General features: G+C 44.8%; 2 protein-coding genes across 5 annotated transcripts in view; one reads left to right on the forward strand and one right to left on the reverse strand.

The window, feature by feature from the left end:
• Eaf1 (ELL associated factor 1) overlaps positions 1–518 on the reverse strand; it is a 17,598-nt gene extending 17,080 nt beyond the window's left edge. Inside the window, exon 1 of the mRNA XM_004673170.3 lies at positions 149–518. Within this exon, the coding sequence (XP_004673227.3) occupies positions 149–518 (370 nt within the window). The remainder of the gene's footprint in view (positions 1–148) is intronic.
• Mettl6 (methyltransferase 6, methylcytidine) lies at positions 512–19,915 on the forward strand. 4 transcript variants are annotated; one of them, XM_045135813.1, is made up of 7 exons: positions 512–647; positions 1,648–2,000; positions 3,113–3,172; positions 3,959–4,093; positions 5,519–5,689; positions 16,981–17,122; positions 19,652–19,915. In XM_045135813.1, exons 2-7 carry the CDS (start codon positions 1,728–1,730, stop codon positions 19,819–19,821), a joined length of 951 nt encoding a protein of 316 aa, XP_044991748.1. In that variant the 5' UTR covers positions 512–647; positions 1,648–1,727; the 3' UTR covers positions 19,822–19,915. The 4 variants fall into 4 exon arrangements, with proteins under 4 accessions (XP_044991748.1, XP_044991747.1, XP_044991750.1 ...); XM_045135812.1 differs by having other exon boundaries at positions 540–904; XM_045135814.1 differs by lacking the exon at positions 512–647 and adding an exon at positions 915–1,208.
• The last annotated feature ends 4,421 nt before the right edge of the window (positions 19,916–24,336 follow it).

A 24,336-nucleotide genomic window follows, 5' to 3' on the forward strand; every position in this document is an offset into this window, starting at 1 on the left:
GCGGGGGGAGAGGTAAGAGAAGGAAAGTGAGACGCAGACGGAGGGAGGAGGGCTTCCCCGGGGCCTCGGGCGGGCCATAGGGAGGAAAGGGAGGGATCCGGGGTGACAAGAGCGAGGCCGAAGCGAGCCGCGCGGACGGCTCACTCACAACGAATGGTGTGGAAGGAGGAGCGCGGCCGCTTCTCGAAGCTCTCCCCCAGCCGCAGGCAATGCTCCTCGCGGTCCAGCAGCGGGTTCGCAGTCCCGTTCATGGCCCTGGCGCCGGGGCCTCGCGCCGGGATGGACGCTCTGTCCGCGCGGACGCAGCCCCGGCTCCTCCCGGCGTCCGAGGGGACAGCGTTCCAGGGACACCGCTCCCCAGAGTACGGCCAGCGGAACCCCTGCCCACCGCGGCGGCCGGGAAACCAGTCTTGTAAGCGTCTGGGTAGCAAAAGACTTTGAGGCAGTAAGGCTGAGGCACTTCCGGCATTGGGGCGGGACTTCCGGCTTCTCGGCGGAAGTAGCGGGGGCGGAGCCATGGCGCGGCGGGGCGGAGTGGAGATCCGCCGGATGGGGAGTCGTCGGCGCTCCCTGGTCACGTTTCGGGGGTAGTTTTACACCTCGGCTTCCGTATTCTACCCCCGCTCAGGCCGGAGACTGACTGGAGGGTGAGTGTGTCCGGGCTGCGTCCTTCGTCCTAGAGAGTGACGCCTGGACGGATGGTCCGGAGCTGCCCGAGCGTGGCGAGCTGGGTGACTGACGCGAGGCCGAGCGTTGGGGTGGACGGTCCTCGACTTACCCCGGAGCCCCTGCGGCTAGTGCTGAAAGAGAGGTGGACCCTGGGCACGTTAGCCACCGACTGTCACTGGGTCACGTCCCTGCCTTGGCGTCATGATGGCAGTGTCTTTGGAAAAAGACGCCTCCCGTGAGTGCCATCAGATACTCGGGTCACCCACTCTTGTCTCCATCACCTCCGAAGACACCGAGTCCCTGACCCCTAAGAAACGGTGACCCAGCCAGCTGTCGGTTCGGGCAGTTGTCACACTTGTCACGGGCACCGAAAAAAAAAAAAAAGTGACGAGAATGGGCTCCTCAACGTTTCTGTGGAGTCGTGGAAGGCTTCCTTTTCCAAGCTAAGCCGGTTTCTCCTAACACTTGATGCATTCTGGTCTGAATGAAGAGTCCAGAGCAGGAGACTGATCTGGTCACTGGATGTCAGCCCTGTGCAGGTCAACACCGGGGCTTGGGCTTTGTGACCTCTGCCACCACCGTGGCCAGGGTGTTGTGGAGTCAGCATCTCGCAGGTGTTAGTGGGAAATAGACGACCGCACCGGCGTCTTAAAAGAACTACTCCAGAACCACTTCCCCTAGAGTCTTCAAGAACTATTCTAGAACCACAAACTACGTTCTAAAGAACTGTTCCAGCTGGGTGTGGTAGCAGTGGCCATAAACCCACCAGATGGGAGGCTGAGGCAGCAGGATGTGCTTTCGAGGACACCCAGGGCCACATTGGCCCACCTTTATCTGTATATATAAATATGTCCCAGCATGCGCACACACACACACACACAGACACACACATGTATTTCCCAGCTCACAGAACCAAGAAGGGGGAGGGGGAAGAAGGGAGTGTTATGGACTCACTGGAATCTCATTCTTTTTTCTCAGAAGCACCTTAAGGTGGTGAAATGTGAAATAAAACGCCCTATGTCTGCAGTATCTTCAAGGAGTCCTCAGGTTACTCAAGAATGGGAGAATCTTCAGCAGTGTTAAATGTCTTACCAGCTACTAATGAGATAGTTTCTTTACAAAGGAAAGGAGTGTGGGGAAGGATTCTCAGCTCTGAAGAAAAGGAGAAACTACAAAGAGACCAAACTTTGGTGTCTGATTTTAAACAGCAAAAACTGGAAAAAGAGGCTCAGAAGAACTGGGATCTGTTTTACAAAAGAAACAGTACCAACTTTTTCAAAGATAGACATTGGACCACCAGAGAGTTTGAAGAGCTAAGATCATGTAGGGAGGTAAGCTTGTATTTTTCTTTGTCTTGAGCTGTTCTCCATTTAAAATCTGTAGAAGGTGTGTGAAGAAGAGAATTTATGTAGCATAATAAAATGCACATGAGGGGCTGGAGAGATGGCTTAGCAGTTAAGCGCTTGCCTGTGAAGCCTAAGGACCCTGGTTCGAGGCTCGGTTCCCCAGGTCCCACGTTAGCCAGATGCACAAGGGGGCGCACGCGTCTGGAGTTCGTTTGCAGAGGCTGGAAGCCCTGGCGCGCCCATTCTCTCTCTCTCCCTCTATCTGTCTTTCTGTCTGTGTCTGTCACTCTCAAATAAATAAATTTTAAAAAAATGCACATAAGGCTAGGCGTTTAATCCCAGCACTCAAAAGGCAGAGAGAGGTAGGAGAATCACCATGAGTTCCAGGCCAGCCTGGGCCAAAGTAAGACCCTATCTCAAAAAAAAAAAAAAGAAAGAAAGAAAGAAAAGAAAAGCCAGGCGTGGTGGTGGATGCCTTTAATCCCAGCACTCGGGAGGCAGAGGTAGGAGGATCACCGTGAGTTTGAGGCTACCCTGAGAATACAAAGTGAATTCCAGGTTAGCCTAGATTAGGAAACCCTACCTTGAAAAACAGACAAAAAAAAAAAAAAAGTGTACATAAGAGAAATATACTGTTTGGTCCCAATAGTTTTAGCAGTTTCTGGGTTGTTTAATATGTAGGAAAAATAAATTAGTACTTTCTTTTTAATTTTTTTTAAATTTATTTGAGAAAGAGAGAATGGGTATGCCAGGGTGTGTAACCACTGCAAATGAACTCCAGATGCATGCACCACCTTGTGTATCTGGCTTACATGGGTCCTGGGGAATCAAACCTGGGTCCTTTGGCTTTGCAGGCAAGCGCCTTAACTGCTAAGCCCTCTCTCCAGCCTGAAAAACTAATACTTTCTACTATTGCTAATCTGAAAAATTGTAAACATTAGAGGTTTAAACTGAGTGAAGTTTAGTGAAAGATTGAAACCAATAACAGTAATAGTTAATGAGCCATTGTGGTCCTTTTCTGAGAATTTTACATATGTTTTCTCATTTTTAGCTTTCTGGTAACTATGATGTGAGTTAGTATTATCCCCCATTTGCAGGGGAAATTGAAACACGGAGCTGTTGATGTGATTTCTCCAAGAGGAGTTTGGGCATACAAGGTTAGCCCCAGATCCTATTACCCATTGTATTGTTTTTTTTTTTTCCTCCATACAAAACTATTCAGTGTTGGATGGTGGTAAATGAGCTACCAGTATAAGCTTTGTTTTTCTTGATACTTTTTTTCCCATTTATTTTTTTTTTAGGGGGGTGGGGGTGTCAAGGTAGGGTCTCCATCTATCCCAGGCTAACCTAGAATTCACTACGTAGTCTTAGGCTGGCCTCAGATTCACAAAGATCCTCCTGCCTCTCCTCCCAAGTGCTGGGATTAAAGGTCTGCATCACCACACCTGGCCTTTTATAGGTTTGGGGGGATTTTGTTAGTTTTTTGTTTTTTGAGGAAGGGTCTTACTCTAGCCCAAGCTGGCCTAGAACTCTGTAGCAACAGGCTGGCTTCAAACTCACAGCAATCCTTCTACCTCTGGCTGCCAAGTGCATGAACCATGTCCAGCTTTATTTACTTACTTATTTGAGAGAGAGTCAGAAAGAGAGTTCAGACAGCATCAGGGCTTCCTGCCACTGCAAATGAATTCCACATGCATGAGCCACCCTGTGCATCTGTCTTTTCGTGGGTACAGGGGGATTGAACCCAGGCCATTAGGCTTTGCAAGCAAGTGGCCTTAACCACTGAGAAATCTTTCCTGCCTCCAGTATTAGCCTTCACTTACTAATTCTCTTGTTTATTATCTCTGTATTATTATAGGGTCAGAAACCTTGTCTCTCAAATGTTGGACCTTTTACTTTTATGTGTTGATTCATTATGTAGATAATGGGTTCTCTTTCCCCAGTATGAAGGTCAAAAATTGACAATACTGGAAGCTGGCTGTGGAGTTGGGAACTGTTTATTCCCACTTTTAGAAGAAGATTTGAATACCTTTGCCTATGCCTGTGATTTTTCTCCAAGAGCAGTTGAATACGTTAAGGTTGGTGCAATATCATGTATTTCACTATGCTTGTTGTTTTGATTTTTGTTTTTTGTTATTTGTTTTTTTTCTTTTTTCGAGGTAGGGTCTCACTCTAGTCCAGGCTGACCTGAAATTCACTATGTAGTCTCAGGGTGGCCTCCAACTCAGGTGATCCTTGTACCTCTGCCTCCCGAGTGCTGGGATTAAAGGCATGCGCCACCATGCCTGGCTGTTTTGATTTTTATTTATTTATTTAAGAGAGAGAGAGAGAATGAGCACACCAGGGCCTCCAGCCAGTGAAAACAAACTCGAGACACATGCACCACATTGTGCATCTGGCTTACATGGTCCTGGGGAATCAAACCTGGATCCTTAGGCTTTGTAGGCAAGTGCCTTAACCATTAAGCCATCTCTCCAACCCCATTTTTGTGTGTATGTGTTTTTTTTTTAATATATTTGCAAGAAGGGAAAGAGAAAGGCAGGAGTGGTGGCACACATCTTTAATCCCAGCACTTGGGAGGCAAAGGTAGTAGGAACGCTGTGAGTTCAAGACCAGCCTGAGACAACATAGTGAATTCCAGATCAGCGTGGGCTAGTGAGACTCTACCTTGGGCGGGGCGGGGGGAGAGGGAGAGAAGGATCGTGCCAAGATCTCCTGCTGCTGTAAACAAACTTCAGATGCATAAAGTACCAGGAACACACAAAAGGTTATTTATTTAGTCTGTTACATCAAGGGAAAATATATCCTTGAAGAATTGCAGACCATGGTTCAGTTGCAAGGGTTTCTCCTAGGACTTAGATTTGTCAAGGATGACTCAAGGATTAGGGAAGCAGCAGCCAGTTTACATACCCTTTTGGAAGGCATGCCTCTCAAATATTTTGTATATGTGCTAGACTATACTCGGTCCTCCGTCAAAAACAATTGGCTATAATGATTCCTTGCTTCTTGTATCAGTGTTAAGTATCGCATGCTTTGTCTGTGAACACTTCATTGCTCAGTTTTCATAGTTGCAACGATCACTCACTCATCTGTGCAACACTGCATGGAGAGAAATGGGCTCTCCTCTCAAAGCTCTGTGTATGTGACAGCATGGTAGTCACACAGAAACTATAAACTCATCTGTGCAGCAGTGCACACGAGAAATAGGCTCTCTTCCCAAAGCTGTATGTGTATGTGACAGCATGGTGGGCACACTGAAACAAAGCTCTTGGAGGCTAGAGAAATGGCTTAGCAGTTAAGGAGCTTGCTTATGAAGCCTAAGGACCCACGTAAGCCAGAGATGCACAAGGTGGCACGTATCTGGAGTTTGTTTGCACTGGCTAGAGGCCCTGGCATGCCCATTCTTTTTCCCTTTCCTCTCTCTTTCTACCTCTCAAATAAACGTAAATAACATATTTTTTAAAAAAAACAACTAAACTCTTCTTGTTTTTTTCCCCTTCTAGCAAAATCCTCTGTATAATACAGAGAGATGTAAGGTATTCCAATGTGACCTCACTAGAGATGACCTTCTAGATCATGTTCCACCAGAGTCTGTGGATGCCGTCACACTGATATTTGTGCTTTCAGCTATTCACCCTGATAAGATGCACCTTGTCTTACAAAACATTTACAAGGTTAGTGACTTGGGGACTGCACTTGAGGGTTGGCCATTCTGCATTTTCTCTGAAGCTTAAAGTCAGTGTTTCCTCATTCCCATTGGGTACACTGTGTAGGCTTTGTAGGGAAAGTGATTCTTTGGCATAAAACATCCACTATAACTTGGGCTTTGTGCAACACCATAACTGTACTTCAGAGCCTGGCCAGCCTCAGAGCAAAGATGATATTGGGAAGCCAGACATGGTGGCACACGCCTTTAATCCCAGCATTTGGGAGGCAGAAGTAGGAGGATTTCTGTGAGTTCAAGGCCACCCTGAGACTACAGAGTGAATTCCAGGTCAGCCTAAGCTAAAGTGCAACCCTACCTTAAGGCACCAAAAAAACAAAAAGAAAAAAAGAAAAAGAAAAGGATGATGTTGGGGTTACCTGGACTTAAAGATGAAGAAAGTGTGGCTCAGTGGTAAAGAACACAGGCAGACTGCCTAGATTGTAAACCCATCTTCACCACCTATTTCCTTCACCTCTCTACAGTTGCCTTCCTTCTTCTTTTTTTTTAAATGACTTTTTTTGTTTGTTTTGTTTTGTTTTTTTTCAAGAACTAGGGAGATGCAGGCCCAGAAAGCCAAGCGCCACATGTTCTCTCTCATATGTGGATCCTGGCTACAGATGATTGGGCTTCTGCGTGAGAAGGAAAATAGTTAGTAGCAGAGGCCAGTAAGTTAAAAAGGAGATATAAAGGGAAGAGAAAGGAAGGAAGGAGGGTACTTAATAGGTTGATATTGTATATATGTAAGTACAATGATTGAGTTGGGAGGTAATATGATGGAGAATGGAATTTCAAAGGGGAAAGTTGGGGGGGGGATTACCATGGGATATTTTTTTTATAATCATGGAAAATGTTAATAAAAATTAAAAAAAAAAAAAAACTAGGGAGATGGCTCTGTTGGTAAAGTACTTACCTTGCAAGCATGAGGACCTGACTTCAATCCCTAGTATGCCCATAAAATGCTGGACATGAGGACATGTACCTGTACTCCCAGCACTGGGGATGTGGGAACAGGAAATAGGAAACTCACTGGCCAGCTGAACTTAGCCTAATTGATGAGCCCTGGGGCAATGAGAGACCCTATGTACCTGGATGAAAATGGACAGTGTTACTGAGTATGGGGACAACCCAAACTGCTGTGGCCATCAGAAGACAATTTCCCAGAAGCTCTTAGAGAAGCAGACAAGAGGCCCTGCTTCAAACAATGTGGAAGGCAAAGACTAACCAGAAAGTTGTCCTCTGACCTCCACTCGTGTGGCATGGCACGGCCACACCCACATCACACACACATGCCAAGACAATTTTTTTTTTTTTTACCCAGGCTTAAACTGTTGAACCTCATGACTAATTAAAGGTAGTTTGGGTAAGGTGCTTGCCTGCAGAGCCTAAGGACCCAGGTTCAATTCCCCAGTACCCATGTGAGCCAGATGCACAAGGTGATACATGTGTATGGAGTTTGTTCACAGTGGCTAGAGGCCCTGACAGACTCATTCTCTCTCTCTCTCTCTAATAAATAAAATATTAAAAAATAGTTTGGGGCTGGGTATGGTGGGGCACACCTTTTATCCCAGCACTTGATAGGCAGAAGTAGAAGGATCACCGTGAGTTCGAAGCCAGCCTGGGACTACATAGTAAATTACAGGTCAGCCTAGGCTAGAGCAAGACCCTACCTCAAAACATAATAATAATTTTTATTTATTTATTTGTTTATTAGAGAGAAAGGGTGAGAGGCAGAATGGGCATGCCAGGGCCTCCAGCCACTGCAAACAAACCTCAGATGCATGTACCACCTTGTACATCTGGCTTACATGGATCCTGAGGAATTGAACCGAGGTCCTTTGGCTTTGCAGGCAAATGCCTTAACTGCTAAGCCATTTCTCCAGCCAGGCTCTTACATTCTTCCCACCACCTCTTCCACAATGAACCCTTAGCCTTAAAAGGTGTGATAGAGATGTTTCAGTGCTCTGCACCCCTCTGTCACTTCTCAGTGCTATGGTGCCTGTTGAGTCATCACTGCCATCTGAAAAGGGAAGCTTCTCTAACCAAAAGTGAGATTAGCATTAATATATGGATATAAACGTTAAGAAAAGTGCTTACAGAGCAGTTTGGTGAACATAATATATGCATTTAGAGCTAGGGAAATGGCTTCGCAGTTAAGGCGTGTTTGCCTGTGATGCCAAAGGTCCCCATTTTGATTCCCCAAGACCCACATAAGCCAAATGCACAAAGGGGCACATGCATCTGGAGTTCATTTGCAGTGGCTAGAAGCCCTGGTGCACCCATTCTGTCTTTCTCTCTATCTGCCTCTTCCTCTCTCAAAAAATAAGTAAATAAAAATTTTGTACAAAAACTTAAAATATGGAGCCAGGTGTGGTGGCGCATGCCTTTAATCCCAGCACTTGGGAGGCAGAGGTAGGAGGATCGCCATGAGTTTGAGGCCATCCTGAGAACACGGTGAATTCCAGGTCAGCCTGGACTAGAGTAAGACCCTGCCTTGAAAAACCAAAAAAAAAAAAAAAAACCTTAAAATTGTGTGCATGCACACGTGCACATTTAGCCAGATACGAGCAGGCATTACACCACTAGGGCTCATAACTTCCCCTGTTCTAGGTTTTCAGTATCCGGCATGTATTCCCTCCTGTGGAACGGGCTTCCAGTCCAACTAGAGAGCAGTTGGTTTCCCCCATAACAGACATGCCACTATTGTACCTATTGGCTCACTTAACTTGAGTGACCAAACTTAAGGCTTGTAGCGTCCGCTGTTGTTTATCTCCACTGATGACTTCTTTCCCATGGAGCTGTATGCAGTGTGGATTTTTCCAGCTTTCTGTCAGCTGGTCCACAGGGAAGAGGTTTTCAGCTCGGCTCCAGCAAGATTTCTCAGGGACTTTACAGCCCAAGTATGTGGTATCTTCAGCAATGGGGTCTTACCAGCTATTCTTAGTGGGAAACCAAGAGCCTCAACATGGTCTATAATGTTTTGGGGGCATTAGGAACCTTGCTGACCAACAACAACTCACTGGAAGGTATCCCATCCCTGGCACTGAAAATTTTCTAGTGGCTATCTATGGCTTCTGCATGCACCATTGTCCAAAAAAGAAAAGGTTTCCATATGACTTATTCATAACCTCTTAGATTTTGATTAACCCTCTCTCCATCCTTTCTTTCATCAATGTCTTCCCCTGACCTCACTTAGGCCTTTCCACCCCCATACTCTGTACTTTTACTTACATATATACAATACCATTCCCTTCAGTTAGCCCCGTTGTAGCTTCCTGGCCTCTGCTACCAAGTTTTATTCCAACTCACCTACAAGTCCAAACATTTGTAGCTAGGATCCACATAGGAGAGAGAACATGGGGCACTTGGCTCTCTGGACCTGAGTGACCCCACTGAGTAATCCTTTCCAGGTCCATCCATTTCCCTGCAGATTTCATTTTTCTTTACTGGTGAATAGAACTCCATTGTATAAATGTACCACATCTTCATTATCCACTTAGTAATTTTTTTAAGGACTGGAGAGATTGCTCATTGGTTAAGACACTTGTTTGCAAAGTCTGATAGCTTGGGTTTGATTAACAAAGTAGCACATGCATCTAAAGTTTGTTTGCAGTGGCAGGAGGCCTTTGCATGCCCATATTCATATTCTCTCTCTCTCCTTGCAAATATATAATAAAATAAAAGTAATTATCAAATGTTCAATATTTTTCTGATCTAGAAAACTCAAAAAAGCAAAAGAAAAAAGGTTTTTTGTATTATGTATACATGTGTTCTTGGGTATGGGCTGGCACATGTAACAGTACCTGTGTGGAGGTAGGCACAACTTTTGGCTTCATCCTCAGTATTCTTTTTGCTGCATTCAGTAAAAACTTCTAGGAAATTCTCCTATCTACGCCTTTCATCTAGCTGGCAGAGTGCTGGGATTATAGAAATCCACCAGAGCTTCCACCAATTTACGTAGGCTCTGAAGTACTCAAGCTTGAGCAGTGAGCACTGTCCACGGAGCCATCTCTCCAGACCCTCCTTTGATATTTGTGACAGGATCTTGTTGTATACCCTGGGCTCGCCTGTAACTTACTATGTAAACCAGGCTGACTTCAAACTTATGACATTCCTTCTGCCTGTGCTTTTTTTTTTTTTTTTTTTTTTTGTTTGTTTGTGGTAGGGTCTCACTGTAGCCCAGGCTGACCTGGAATTATACTATGTAGTCTCAGGGGTAGCCTTGAACTCACAGTGATCCTCCTACCTCCGCCTCCCAAGTGCTGGGATTAAAGGTGTGCAACATCACACCCAGCTTCTTTTTGGTTTGTTTTTTTAGTATTTTTATTTATTAATTTGAGAGAGAGAGAATGGGCATTCCAGGGCCTCTAGCTACTGCAAACGAACTCCAGATGCGATTGCCCCCTTCTGCATCTGGCTTACATGGGTCCTGGGGAGTCGAACCTGGGTCCTTTAGCTTTGCAGGCAAGCACCTTAACCATCTTTCCAGCCCCCTTTTTGGCTTTTTAAGGTAGAGTCTTGCTCTCTAGCCTAGGATAACCTGGAATTCACCATATAGTCTCAGAGTGGCTTTGAACTCATAGTGATCCTCCTATCTCTGCCTCCTGAGTGCTGGGATTAAAGTTAGGGTCTCACTCTAGCCCAGTGATCTGGAATTCACTATGTAGTCTCATGGTGGCCTTGAATTCATGATGATCCACCTACCTCTGCCTCCCGAGTGCTGGGATTAAAGGCATGCACCACCATGCCTGGCTGCCTGTGCTTTCTTAATGTCAAAGTTACAGTCATGTGCCAAGAAAAATGTTCAAACTCATAGAAAATTAAAATGCTGTCTAGTCAGGTTCATATGTCATTGCTACATACTTTCTTTTTTTAACTACTCAGAGTCTTGCTCTGTAGGCTGGCCTTGATCTTCCTTCTTCAGCCTGTTTCCCCAGTACTGGCATTATAGGTTTGCTTCTCCACACATGGCATTATATTCTCTTTCCCCTCTTCCTTGCCTTCTTCCTTCACCCTGTACCCTCCTTCCTATTATTACTATTATTTTCATTCTTCAAGGTAAGGTCTCTCTCTAGCCCAGACTGACCATTAATTCACTATGTGTTCTTAGGGTGGCCCTAAACTCACACAGCAGTCCTACTACTTCTGCTTCGAAAGTGCTGGAATTAAAGGTGCATGCCACCACGCCAAGCTCTCTTTTTCTTTTTCTTTTCTTTTCTTTTTTGAATTTATGAGAGAAAGAGAATGGGCACACCAGGGCTCACAACCACTGCAAAAGAACTCCAGATGCATGCATCACTGTGCATGTGGCTTTATATGGGTACTGGGGAATTGAACCCCAGTCCTTCTGGCTTTGCAGGCCTTAACCACTAAGCAATCTCTCAAACCCTCCTTTTCCTTTTTGACTTTTTTTTTTTTTTTTGCATATACCTGTCTGTAGTATATGTGGTGTGATGTGTGTATGTTATATGCACGGGTGTGTATATGTGTGTGCAGATGCCCAAGCTACTGTGAACATGTGAGAAGCCAAAGGAAAATGTCCTCTTGCTCACTCTTCCATCTATTTCCTTAAGACAGAGTCTTACCGAGCCCCAAAATCAGCTATTTACCTTTTTTTTTTATAATTTTAATTGTATTTTTTTTCAAATTTTTATTAACAACTTCCATGGTTATAAAAAATATCCCATGATAATACCCTCCCTCCCCCCACTTTCCCCTTTGCAACTCCATTTTCCATCATATCCCCTCCCCATCTCAATCAGTCACTCTTTTATTTTGATGTCATGATCTTTTCCTCCTCTTATGATAGTCTTGTGTAGGTAGATTCAGGCATTGTGAGGTCATGGATATCCAGGCCATTTTGTGTCTGGGGGGAGCATGTTGTAAGGAGTCCTACCCTTCCTTTGTCTCTTACATTCTTTCCACCACCTCTTCCACCTTAGACCCTGAGCCTTGGAAGGTGTGATAGAGATATTACAGTTCTGAGCACTCTGGTCACTTCTTTCCAGCACCATGATGCCTTCTGAGTCATCCCAAGGTCACTGCCACCTGAAAAGAGAAGAATCTCTACCAAAAGTGAAAGTAGCATTAAAATAAGGGTATGAACATTAAGAGAAGTGCTTACTGGGCAGTTTGATGATCATAGTATGTACATTTAGCCAGACAGCAGTGGACGTTACACTCCTAGGGCTCATGACTACCCCTGTTTTAACTTTTCAGTATCAGGGATGTATTCCCTCCTGTGGAGCAGGCCTCCAGTCCAATTAGAGGGTACTTGGTTTCCACCATGACAGATGTGCCAGTGTTGCACCCGCTAGCTCAGTTGGCCTGGCTGGCCAAATACAAAGTTTGCAGTGTCCACTGTTGAGTATCTTCACTGGTGATTTCTCTTTCTTCCATTGGATTGTGTGCAGAATGGCTTCTTCCAGCTTTCTGTCAGCTGGTCTACATGGAGGAGGTTATCAGCTCAGTTCCAGCAGGATTTCTCAGTGGCCTTGCAGGCCAAGTATGTGGAGTTTTCAGCAATATATTTACCTTTTTAAAGAAGAGCAATGAGGTGAGAGGGATTTATTCCTTACCAGATATAAAAACTTACAGTAGCTACAATATTTAAGGTAGATGGTTTTGGCAGAGGGACAGACCAACAAATAGACATCTTAAAGAATTTAGAAACAGATTCATGCATGGGCTGGAGAGATGGTTTAGCAGTTAAGATGTTTGTCTGTGAAGCTTAAGGACCCATGTTTGACTCTCCAGGTCCCACATAACACAAGTATACAAGTTTGCACATGCACACAAGGTGGCTCACATATCTGGAGGTCAGTACAGTGGCTGGAGGCCCTGGCACACCAATTCTCCCTCTCTCTCCCTCTCTGTCTCTCTGTCTCTCTCTCCCCCCTTCACTCTCTTACAGAGAAAGAAAGAAGGAAAGAAAGATTCACACAGGGAAATTTAATAAATGATAGATAATGGAGATCAGTAGGATAAGAAATGTTTCTCAGAGGCTGGGCGTGGTGGTGCACGCCTTTAATCCCAGCACTCGGGAGGCAGAGGTAGGAGGATCACCGTGAGTTCGAGGCCATCCTGAGACTACATAGAGAATTCCAGGTCAGCCTGAGCTAAAATGAGACCCTACATCGAAAAACCAAACAAAAAAAAGATACTTCTCAGTAAATGATGCCATTGGTAACAAGGTCTCTAATGGTAGTTTGAATACCATAATTGCAAAGTCATGGCAGGTGTAAATTATCATATATGTGCCAGAACTGTGCCACATGTGAGAGTATTTTGGGATTTTCATTAGTGTCCAAATTTTCATTGTTTACAATTAAGGGATACTAAATTTCTATTAAAAGCAGTGAAAATAGGGCTGCAGAGGTGGCTTAACAGTTAAGGTATTTGCCTGCAAAGCCAAAGGCTCCAGGTTTGATTCCCCAGGACCACATAAGCCAGATGCACAAGTTGGTGCATGTGTCTGGAGTTTGTTTGCAGAAGCTGAAGACTCTGGCGCATCCTCTTTCTCTATCTGTCTCTTTCTCTCTCTCAAATGAAATAAAATAAAAAAATTTTTAAAGCAGTGAAAATAAAAGTATAACTTGATTTTCTGCTTTAGATCTTAGCTTCTTTGAGCTCTGAACCATAGACCTTTTGGGCCTGTGGACTCTTGATCAGGCAGTTGTGGGGAGCCCAGGGCCAGGGTAGGGAGGAGCCTGCGGCAGACACAGTGGTGCTAATAATAGTCTAGTTCTTCACCTGGGCCACGCTGCATCTTACAATTCACCGCTTATGTGTGCTATCTGTTTTTGCATTTTTCTGATGTGAAATATTCATATAAGTACCCCAATCCTAAGTGTACCCTTAGCTAAGGCTCTTTACAAGTGCACACACTCATGAACACACCACCCAGACGCAGAGTGCTTCTAACTGCTCTGTGGGTTTCCCAGTGCCCTCACTGTCCTCAGCAAACAGCCAGTTCCCAAACTTCATATCATAGAAATAGACAATAGATTACCTGTACTTTAAAAATATTTTGTTGTGCTGGGCGTGGTGGTGCACACCTTTAATCCCAGCACTTGGGAGGCAGAGGTAGGAGGATCACTGTGAGTTCGAGGCCACCCTGAGACTACATAGTGAATTCCAGGACAGCCTGAGTGAGAGTAAGACCCTACCTTGAAAACCAAAAAAAAAAAAAAATTGTTGTTTATTTATATTTATTTTTTTGAGAGAGAAAAAGAAGCAGAGAAAGAATAGGCACACCAGGGCCTCCAGCTGCTGCAAGTGAACTCCAGATGCATGCACCACCTTGTGCATCTGACTTACATAGGTACTGGGGAATCAAACCCGGATCCTTTTGTGATTTGCAGGCAAGCACCTTAACTGCTGAGCCATCTTCTCTCCAGCCAAATTACCTATATTTTAATAGGTATGAAATGATAGATTTTAAAAAATAGCAGGGCTGGAGAGATGGGCTAGCAGTTAAGGGGCTTGCCTGTGAAGCTTAAGGACCCGTGTTCAACTCTCCAGGTCCCACATAAGCCAGACAGACATACAAAAGGTGAGGCAAATGCAAGGTCACATATGCCTACTAGGTGGCACAAGCATCTGGAGTTCAACTGTCGTGGATGAGGCCCTGGCACACCAATTCTTTCTCTCTCTCTCTTTCTCAAATAAACAAAATAAATAGCCAGGGGCTGCAGAGATGGCTTAGAAGTTAAGATGCTTGCCTACAAGGTCTAAGCACCTAGGTTCAATTTCCCAGAACTCGAGTAAGCCAAGTTCATTTACAGTGGTAGAGGTCCTGGTGTGCCCATTCCCTCTCTCACTCTCTCTCATATCTGAATATAAAAAAAAAAATTAATAGCCAGGGAGCTGAGCATGGTGGTGCACATCTTTAATCCCAGCACTCAGCAGGCTAAGGTAGAAGGATCACTGTGAATTCAAGGACACCCTGAAACTAACTACATAGCGAATTCCAGATCAGCCTGTGCTACAGTGAAACCCTACCTCAGGGGAAAAAAAAAAAAAAAAAGCAAGTTAGGCATCATGTTGCATACCTTTAATCCCTGTAGTCAGGAGGCAGTGTTAGGAGGATTGCTGTGAGTTTAAGGCCACCCTGGGCTACAGAGTGAGACCCTGCCTCCACAAAAGAAATCAAACAAAAAACTACCTTGTCTGTTCCAAGCTGTACTTTGCTTTAGTGACATTCCTATTTTTACTCCCCATTAGAAATACTTTCTCAGCCAGGTATGGTGGCACACACCTTTTATCCCAGCACTCAGGTGGTAGAGGTAGGAAGATTGCTATAAGTGTGAGGCCAGCCTGAGACTACATAGTGAATTCTAGGTCAGCCTGGGCTAGAGCAAGACCTCAAAAATAAAAGATTTTTTCAGCTGAACTAGAATGATTTCCTACCATCCTTGTGACCAGCTGGGTAGTTGCAATCCTGTGCTTATTCAGGAAACCACCACAGGAGCAGTGGGGCTCAGTCTCCGGTAACAAGCAGCCCGGGTGAACGCTCACAGCCGTAAGGTGTGGGGCATGGACCTTATTATTCCAGGACGCAGACACCCACCCAGCAAGCTCTTTTGATCACAGGACTTTACCTTAAGGCAACCTTAAGGTTGAATTCCCCCATTTTTAAATAGAATGGCAGAATAAAAGTAGACCATGTTTGTCATCAGTACACCTGAGTTTTGGTTTTTATGCCACTGACTTGCCGAACACCTTCAAGCAAGCAAGTCTCCCTTTTCTGAACTTTATTGAAAACTGGGTGTATGCCAGGCCTGGTGGCACACGCCTTTGATCCTATCTCAGGAGGCAGAAGTAGGAGGATCGCCGAGGGTTTGAGGCCACCCTGAGACTACATAGTGAATTCCAGATCAGCCTGGGCTAGAGTGAGACCCTACTGTGAAAAACCCAAAAAAAGGAAGGGGAGGAAGAAAGTGGGTTTGGTGAAAGCTAACCCATTTCTGGGGTTGCTGCAGGCCATGAACATGCATCAGAAGTGCTCGGCCAGCTCCACGGTCCATGAGCAGATGTGTCTGTGTCATACTTACTGTTTCATGGACCAGAACTCATTCAGAGAGGTGAGGTTCTTAGATCAAAGCCATTCGGGTAGTTAATGGAAGAAGTGGGACTTGAATCTTGACTTCCAAGTTTCTGAGTGAGTGTTCTTTCCATGTCCTATGCATCCTTCTGAAGTGAAGAAGTCACACACAGCATTCATTTCAGGAGTTCATGGTTCAGGTTGGGCTATATAGTGAGCACCAGGCTAGCCAGGGCTATATCATGAGACCTACCTTCCCTCCCTCCTTCCTGCTTGAGACAGGTCTCAGGTATCCTAAGCTAGCCTGGACCTTGCTATATAGTTGAAGATGACCTTGAACTTCAGAGCCTCTTACCTCCATCTCCTGAGTGCTGGGATTACAGGCACACTACCACACTTGATCCCTATGGTTCTAGAGATTGAAGCCAGGGCCTGTAGATGCTAGGCAAGCATTCTGCCAATTTAGCTACATCTCAACATCATATTTTTAGAAAGACACCGTTCATATTATATGTATTGCATGTGCCTCCTTTCATAGTTACCACAAACCTAGCTTTTAATTTATTTTTTTGTTTGTTTGATTGGTTGGTTGGTTGGTTTTAGGTGTTTGTTTGTTTGTTTGTTTGTTTGTTTGTTTGTTTGTTTTGAGGTAGGGTCTTGCTGTAGCCCAGGCTGACCTGGAATTCAGTATGTAATCTCAGGCTGGACTCAAACTCAAAGCAATCTGCTTACCTCTGCCTCCCAAGTGCTGGAATTAAAGGCATGCACCCAGCTAAAGTTTTATTTATTTATTTATTTATTTGAGAGAGAAAAAAGCAGTATCTCTAGCCACTGCAAATGAACTCCAGACACATGTGCCACCTTGTGTATCTGGCTTACATGGGTCCTGGGGAATTGAACCTTCGTCCTTAGGCTTTGGAGGCAAGCATCTTTTTTTTTTTCTCCCTTTGGTTTTTCTACATAGGGTCTCACTCTGGTCCAGGCTGACCTGGAACTCACTATGTATTCTCAGCATAGCCACAAACTCATGGTAATCCACCTACCTCTGCCTCCCAAGTGCTGGGATTAAAGGTATGTGCCACCACACCCAGTCTGAGGCAAGCATCTTAACTACTAAGCCATCTCTCCAGCCCTAACTTTTAATTTCTAGTTTTATTAGATTGTTTTCTTTTTCTGGGTTCCACTGAGTTCCATACAGCCTGCCTTTTGTTTCGTAGGTATTAAAGCCAGGAAGAAGTGTCTTGTTCCGTGACTATGGGCTATATGATCATGCCATGCTCAGATTTAAAGCTGGAAGCAAACTTGGAGAAAATTTTTATGTCAGACAGGACGGAACCCGATCATACTTTTTTACTGACGGTAAGATGAACAGCCCATCACCCAGGAGTATTTCATGCTGTTCCTGTGTACTTGGTCATGGCAGTGCTGATTGGGCAGGACTTGTAGCTGTCTTGACTCATGCACAAGGCCCTGAACAAGCGCTGATGTACACCATTTATCTAGCATGTGGGGCAGCCCAGACTCAGCCCTGGCCTCAGGTCTCACAGGTCTCTGGTGACAGTGCTTAGTGAGCCTGGAAGGATAGACAGGCTCAGACAGGCCACATAATACCTGTGGGACTGTGCTGGGAAAGGGATGAAGGGAGCCAGAAGTTCACTTTGTTCAGTGAGAAATAAAGCAAATGGGGGCTGGGAATATGGTTTAGTGGTTAAGGTACTTGCTGGCAAAACCAAAGGAGCCAGGTTCGATTCCCTGCTACCCACATAAACTAAATACACATGGGTGCATGCATCTGAGATTTGTGGTGGCTGAAGGCTCTGGCACATCCATTCCTATTCTCTCTCTCTCCCCTTGCAAATAAAATAATAAAAATGAAAATGAAAAAATAAAGCAAATATAGCCTGAGCTAGAACAAAACCCTACCTCTAAAAACCAAAAACAAACAAAAATACAAATAGTATGCTTGACATTACTTTCCCAATCCCAGAGGCAAAAGAACTTTTTCAGGAAAGTGATTGGATTTGTTTTCAAATACATAAATTTGCCCTAAAGGAATATTTTTTAACATTTTATTTATTTGAGAGACAGAGAGAATAGGTGGGCCAGGGCCTCTAGCCACAGCAAACAAACTCCAGATACATGCACAACTCTGGGCATCTGATTTAACGTGGGTACTAAGGTATTGAACCTGGGTCCTCATGCTTTGTAGGCAAGTACCTTAACTGCCAAGCCATCTCTCTAGCCCGTATAAAGGAGTATTTTAAAAGTCATTTCAAGCCGGGCATGGTAGTGCACACCCTTAATCCCAGCACTCAGGAGGCAGAACTAGGAGGATCGCTGTGAGTTCGAGGCTACCCTGAGACTACATAGTGAATTCCAGGTCAGCCTGGACTAGAGTAAGTAGAGTGAGACCGTACTTAGAAAAAAAAAAAAAAAAGAATCATGTCAAGCCTGGCGTAATTAGAACCCCTCTGTGGATTTTAAGGGGTTTGGTTTTGTTTGTTTTGTTTTGTTTTGTTTTGTTTTGTTTTGTTTTTGTGGTGCTAAGGATTGAACCTAGGGCATCAAGCATGCTAGCCAAGTGTGTATGTGTGTATGTGTGTGTTTCAGTGTGTTTAAAACAAGGTGCCAGTCTTTAGCCCAGGCTGGCCTTGAATTTATAACAACTTGTGCTAGGATTACAGAAATGTACTACCAGCCGGGCATGGTAGCACACGCCTTTAATCCTAGCACTTGAGAGGCAGAGGTAGGAGGGTCACCATGAGTTTGAGGCCACCTGAAATTACATAGTAAATTCCAGGTCAGCCTGAGCTAGAGTGAAACCCTACCTCAGAAAAAAAAAGAAAAGAAATGTATCACACCTGATTTTGTTTGTTTGTTTGTTTGTTTGTTTTATGGTTTTTCAAGGTAGGGTCTCACTGTAACCCATGCTGACCTGGAATTCCCTATGTATCTCAGGGTGGCCTAGAACCCATGACAATCCTCCTATCTCTGCCTCCCGAGTGCTGGGATTAAGACGTGCACCACCACACTTGTTTTTCTCTTTTTTTTTTTTTTGGTTTTTCTAAGTAGGGTCTCACTCTGGCCCAGGCTGATCTGGAGTTCACTATGTAGTCTCAGGGTGGCCTCTAACTCTCGGTGATCCTCCTACCTCTGCCTCCCGAGTGCTGGGATTAAAGGCGTGCGCCACCATGTCCGGCCTTTTTGTTTTTTTCTTTTGAGATAGGTTCTCACTCTAGCCCAGGCTGACCCAGAATCCACTATGTAGTCTCAAGGTGACCTTGAACTCACAGCAGTCCTCCTACCTCTGCCTTCCGAGTGCCATCATGCCTGTCAGGGTCTCACTCTTGCCCAGGCTTCCTGGAACTCACTCTGTAGCTTTAAGTTTGCCTCAAACTCATGACAATCCTTCTATCTCAGCCTCCCAAGAGCTGGCACTAAAGGCGTGCACCACCATGCCTGGCTTGAAGCATCAAAATTTGATGCCAGCCAGGGCTACATCATGAAACCTTATCTTGGGGGGTGGAGATCAAACAGTTTAAAAACTCATAGGGGCTGGAGGGATGGCTTAGCGGTTAAGGAATTTGCCTGCAAAGCCAAAGGACCCAGGTTCGATTCCCCAGGACCTATGTTAGCCAGATGCACAAGGGGGCGCATGTGTCTGAAGTTCATTTGCAGTGGCTGGAGCCCCTGGCGTGCCCATTCTCTCTCTCTGACTGTCTGTCTCTGTCTGTCTCTCTATCTCTCCCTCTTCCTGTGTCAAATAAATAAATAAAAATGAAATATTTAAAAACTTGTAGTAAAATGCAATGTTGATGTTTTTATTATAGAACAAGCAAAACTACATATTCTCAGCCTCCATCCCTTCTTACCACTGTTGTCTTACAGAATTCTTAGCTCAGCTCTTTGTGGACTTGGGGTATGAAGAAGTTGTGAATGAATACGTGTTTCGAGAGACGGTGAATAAAAAAGAAGGCCTGTGTGTGCCACGAGTTTTCCTTCAGAGCAAGTTCCGAAAGCCTCCAAGGGACCCAGACCAGAATGGTGACTCCCCTTAAGGAGGATAGTTTAAAAATCACAGTTTATATTTTTATATTTTGAGTTTGTTAATGAGCATATATAATTTTTGAATTAAAAAAGATTAAAGCCGGGCATGGTCGCACACACCTTTAATCCCACCCTAGGACTAATTCCAGGTCAGCCTGAGCTAGAGTGAGACCCTACCTTGAAAAATAAAAAAGATTGCCAGTTGTGGTGGTACACACCTTTAATCCCAACACTTGGGAGGCAGAGGTAGGAGGATCACCATGAATTTGATGTCACCCTGAGAGACTACATAGTGAATTCCAGGTCAGCCTGGGATAGAGAGCAGAAACCCTACCTCAAAAAACAAGACAACAAAAAAGGCTGAGGGGCTGCAGAGATGGCTCAGCAGTTAAGGTACTTGCCTACAAACTTTCTCCACTTGGAATCCTTTCTTGCCTAAGAAATTGTTATGCAACTCCAGATGAATATATATTTTTAAATAATTTTTTTAAGTTCTGTATTTATTTATTAGAGAGAGAGAGAACGGGCATACCAGGGCCTCTAGCCACTGCAAGTGAACTCCAGATGCATGTGCCACCATGTGCATCTGTCTTACATGGGACCTGGAGAATCGAATCTGGGTCCTTAGGTTTTGTAGGCGTGCACCTTAACCACTAAGCCATATCTCCAGCCCTTGATAAATTTTTAGTTAAGGGATTTCCCATGTGATTGCTTCATTGTCCATCAGGGTCACCTTAGTTCTGCTGAAGCTGAAGATAGTCCTTGAAAGAACTGATGCTTAAACCAGCTGTGCATTTGGTCCACAGTTTTCTGAGCTTCTTTTATCTCTGGTTAAATGGCAAAGTTGTCTGATTCTAAGCCAAGTGTGGTGGTACACGCCTTTAGTCCCAGCACTTGAGAGGTAGAGGTAGGAGGATCACTGTGAGTTTAAGGCCACCCTGAGACTACATGAATTCCAGGTCAGCCTGGGCTAGAGAGACCCTACCTCAAAAAAAAAGAAAGTTGTCTGATTCTTTGAAGCAGTTCACTTTAGAACCCAATGTAGGATAGGTGATCTGTCTGCTGCTCCCCCCCCCCCCCAAGGAAGGGTTTCACTCTAGCCCAGGCTAATCAGGAATTCACTATATAAATCTCAGGGTGGCCTTGAAAATTCAGTGGTGATCCTCCTACCTCTGCCTCCCAAATCCTGGGGTTGAAGGCATGCACCACCACACCCTGCTTTTTTAAAAAATAAATACATATTATTTATTTGAGAGAAAGAGGTAGGGAGAGAGAGAATGGGCATGCCAGAGCCTCCAGCCACTGCAAATGAACTCCAGATGCATGCACTCTCCCCCTCCCTTGTGCATTTGGCTTATGTGGGTTCTGCAGAATCGAATCTTTTGGCTTTGCAGGCAAATGCTTTAACTGCTAAGCCATCTCTCCAGCCCAAGTTTCTTTTTTTGGGGGGGGTGGGGGTTGTTTTACCCTAGCTCAGGCTGACCTGGAATTCATTATATGTTCTCAGGGTGGCCTTGAACTCATGGTGATCCTCCTACCTCTGCCTCCCAAATTCTGGGACTAAAGGCATGGGCCAACACACCTGGCCCTATTTTTTAATTAATTGTGAACTTCACACTGGAGGGATTAGTGGTGAAGGCACTTGCCTGCAAAACCAAATGACCCAGGTTCAATTCCCCAGGACCCACGGAAGCCAGATGCACAAGGTGACAAATGCATCTGGAGTTCGTTTGCAGCAGCTGGGGGCCTCAGGGTGCCTATTCTATTCTCTCTCGCTCGCTGTCCCCCCTTCTCTCTCCCAAATAAATAATATTAAATAAAAATTAATTGTGAACCTCACTGTATGAAAATATTGCATATTAGTCATATTCCCACTGAGTTACACTCTAACGTCCTTCCTTCCCTACCCCCAGCATGTTCAGTAAACTTTTACTGTTGCCAGATGTTGTACAGCTGCCATGTTGAATTATGTGCACTTACAACTTTAATGACTTTCATCATTTCTCCTGTGACTCTGTGCCTCCAAGTAGCATGGCAGACAACTCCAGAGTAAAATGAGACCAAAATAACACCCACATATTAACTAGACATATATTATTTATATAAAGAATTCTTGTTTTTTCTGGTGTCATGTGCTTACCCCTTTTTTTGTACTTCTTCATGAACAGCTTTCCATAAATACCACTACTACTGTCTTTGCTCAAGATCCCAGCACTGTTTCCTGACTGATGCTCGATGCCACTAAAATTGGCCAGTTATCCTGGGAGAGGGAAGGGAAGGCCACCAACTGTCCCTCTACCCAGATTGTTCAATGCAGTTTGCCCAGAAATACAGCTGATTCCTAGTTCAGAGTTTGCATTTAGAGTGATAAAAGGGCACTGGAGCACAGTGGCCAGGTCCCCTGCTTGGGAATGAGGAAGCAGTGACTAGGGAGGACATATGAGGTCAGCACTCCAGAGCTGACTTTGTGGTGGAATATATGAGGGACTCCCTAAATTGGTCTATGCACCCAAACTCACTTTTTAAAATTTTTTATTTTTTTTGAGAGTGCATGAGAGAAAGAGGCAGATAGAGTTAGCCACTGCAAATAAACTCCAGATGCATGAGCAACCTTGTGTATCTGGCTTTATTTGGGACTGGCGAATCAAACCTGGATCCTTTGGCTTTGCAGGAGAGTGTCTTAACCACTAAGCCATCTCTCCAGCCCCTACAATCTGATTTTGCAAGTGATTTAATGTGTTCCTTGCTGAAGAAAGCCACTGAGAGCATTGTCTTGTATGCACCACTGGGCTGCACATATGTGCAACCTGCTAGGACCTTTCAGCTCCAGCCACATCTAGAGAGGAGGGGTGCTGAAGGGGTAGGGGATGAGAAATGGCTGCTGGGACTTTGTCCAATCAGTATAAATTCCCCTGGTCCAGGCTTGCTGCTGGCTGACCTGAGATGCCCTTTGCTTTGGAAATCTTGGGAGGAGCCTTGTCTCTTGCTAGTCAATTGTTCATGCATTCTCTTCCTTCTTTTTAGAGAAGAACAAAGCTGATGAGAAACAGTAGACCTTATCCTTCTCAGTGTTACTTGTTTTTATTCTGAAGTCAAGTTGTAAAGAAGGGACACCTACAAGGAATCTCACGGGCCTCATGGAAGGAGAACAGGGTCTGCCCAAGTTCCTTACCCTAAGTCATCTCCACCAAAAGCATCCCACACCAGTTTAGCCAAGGATGCTGCCCAGCACCTCCTCCATGAAGTCCTTCCCTGTTTCCACTCAACATCTGATCACTGTCTCAGATATAGTGGCTGAGTCTAATGAAGACAGAATAACATAGGAAGTGGGAGTGTGTGGTCAGGGAGTGGGCCTGGTTTATCCAAAAGAAGACACTAGGAATTCTGGCCTCAAGCTACTTTATTTAAAATATTTATTTATTTGCAAGCAGAGAAGAGAAACACAAAGAATAGGCACACCAAGACCTCTAGCCATTACAAACTCCAGAAGCATGTGCCACTTTGTGCACCTGGCTTACATAAGAACTGGGGACTTGAACCTGTGTCCTCACGCTTTGTAGGCAAGAGCATCAACCACTAAGCTATCTCTCCAGCCCTCATGCTACTTTTTTCTTTTTCTTTTTTCTTGTTCTGTTTTGTTTTGTTTTGTTTTGTTTTGTTGAGGTAGGTTCTCACTCTAGCCCATGCTGACCTGGAATTGAATGTGTAGTCTTAGGGTAGCCTCAAACTCACAGTGATCCTCCTACCTCTGCCTCCTGAGTGCTGGGATTGAAGGTGTGTGCCACCACGCCCTGCTACCCTAGATTCTTACCTAGTAAAGATAGGCTACAAAAGTTTCACTTGCGATATTTAAATCTGTCGTAGCAGCATTCACACCCATGACACTGAACAAGGTTGCCTCTCGGTCACTGTCCTTCGCTTATATTAGCTATAAAATACGCTTGTTAGGGCCAGGCGTGGTGGCAGTCTTTAATCTCAGCACTTGGGAGGCTGAGGTAAGAGATTGCTGTGAGTTCTAGGCCAGCCTGAGACTACATGGTGACTTCCAGGTCAGCCTAGGTTAGAGGAAGACCTTACCTTGAAAAATCAAAAAAAAAAAAAAAAGAGAGAGAAAAGAAAAAGATTGCATCAGCAAGAGACCCTGACGTGCTGATATACACATGTACACACACGCGTGCCAGATCATTTTTAAAATAAAGTATGTGGATGAAAGCAACCTAGGCCATGTAAGATTTTTGTTGTTGGTTTTACGAGTAGGGTCTCACACTAGCCCTGGCTGATCTTGAATTCGCTATATAGTCTCAGGCTGGCCTCGAATTCAGTGATCCACTTACCTCTGCCTACCTAGTGCTAAGATTAAAGGTGTGTGCCACCACATCCAGCTCATGTAAGGTTTTAAAAGTGAGCCAGTCAATACTTTGAGAAACACAAATTTTCTTATAGGTAAGCCTAATAAAATCATTGGGCTGGAGAGATGGCTTAGCAGTTAAGGCATTTGCCTACAAAGCCAAAGGATGTCGGTTCGA

Source organism: Jaculus jaculus, chromosome 16, assembly GCF_020740685.1.
Source record: "Jaculus jaculus isolate mJacJac1 chromosome 16, mJacJac1.mat.Y.cur, whole genome shotgun sequence".
Taxonomy (NCBI): Eukaryota; Metazoa; Chordata; class Mammalia; order Rodentia; family Dipodidae; genus Jaculus; species Jaculus jaculus.

What these genes read in the sequence shown, in the direction of transcription:
- Mettl6 (XM_045135813.1), top strand. Translation starts at nt 1,728, where the DNA reads ATGGGAGAATCTTCAGCAGTGTTAAATGTCTTACCAGCTACTAATGAG. An exon ending in GAGGAGTTTGGGCATACAAG is followed by an intron (nt 3,173 to 3,958) that starts GTTAGCCCCAGA and finishes CTCTTTCCCCAG; the next exon opens with TATGAAGGTCAAAAATTGAC. An exon ending in ATCATACTTTTTTACTGACG is followed by an intron (nt 17,123 to 19,651) that starts GTAAGATGAACA and finishes GTTGTCTTACAG; the next exon opens with AATTCTTAGCTCAGCTCTTT.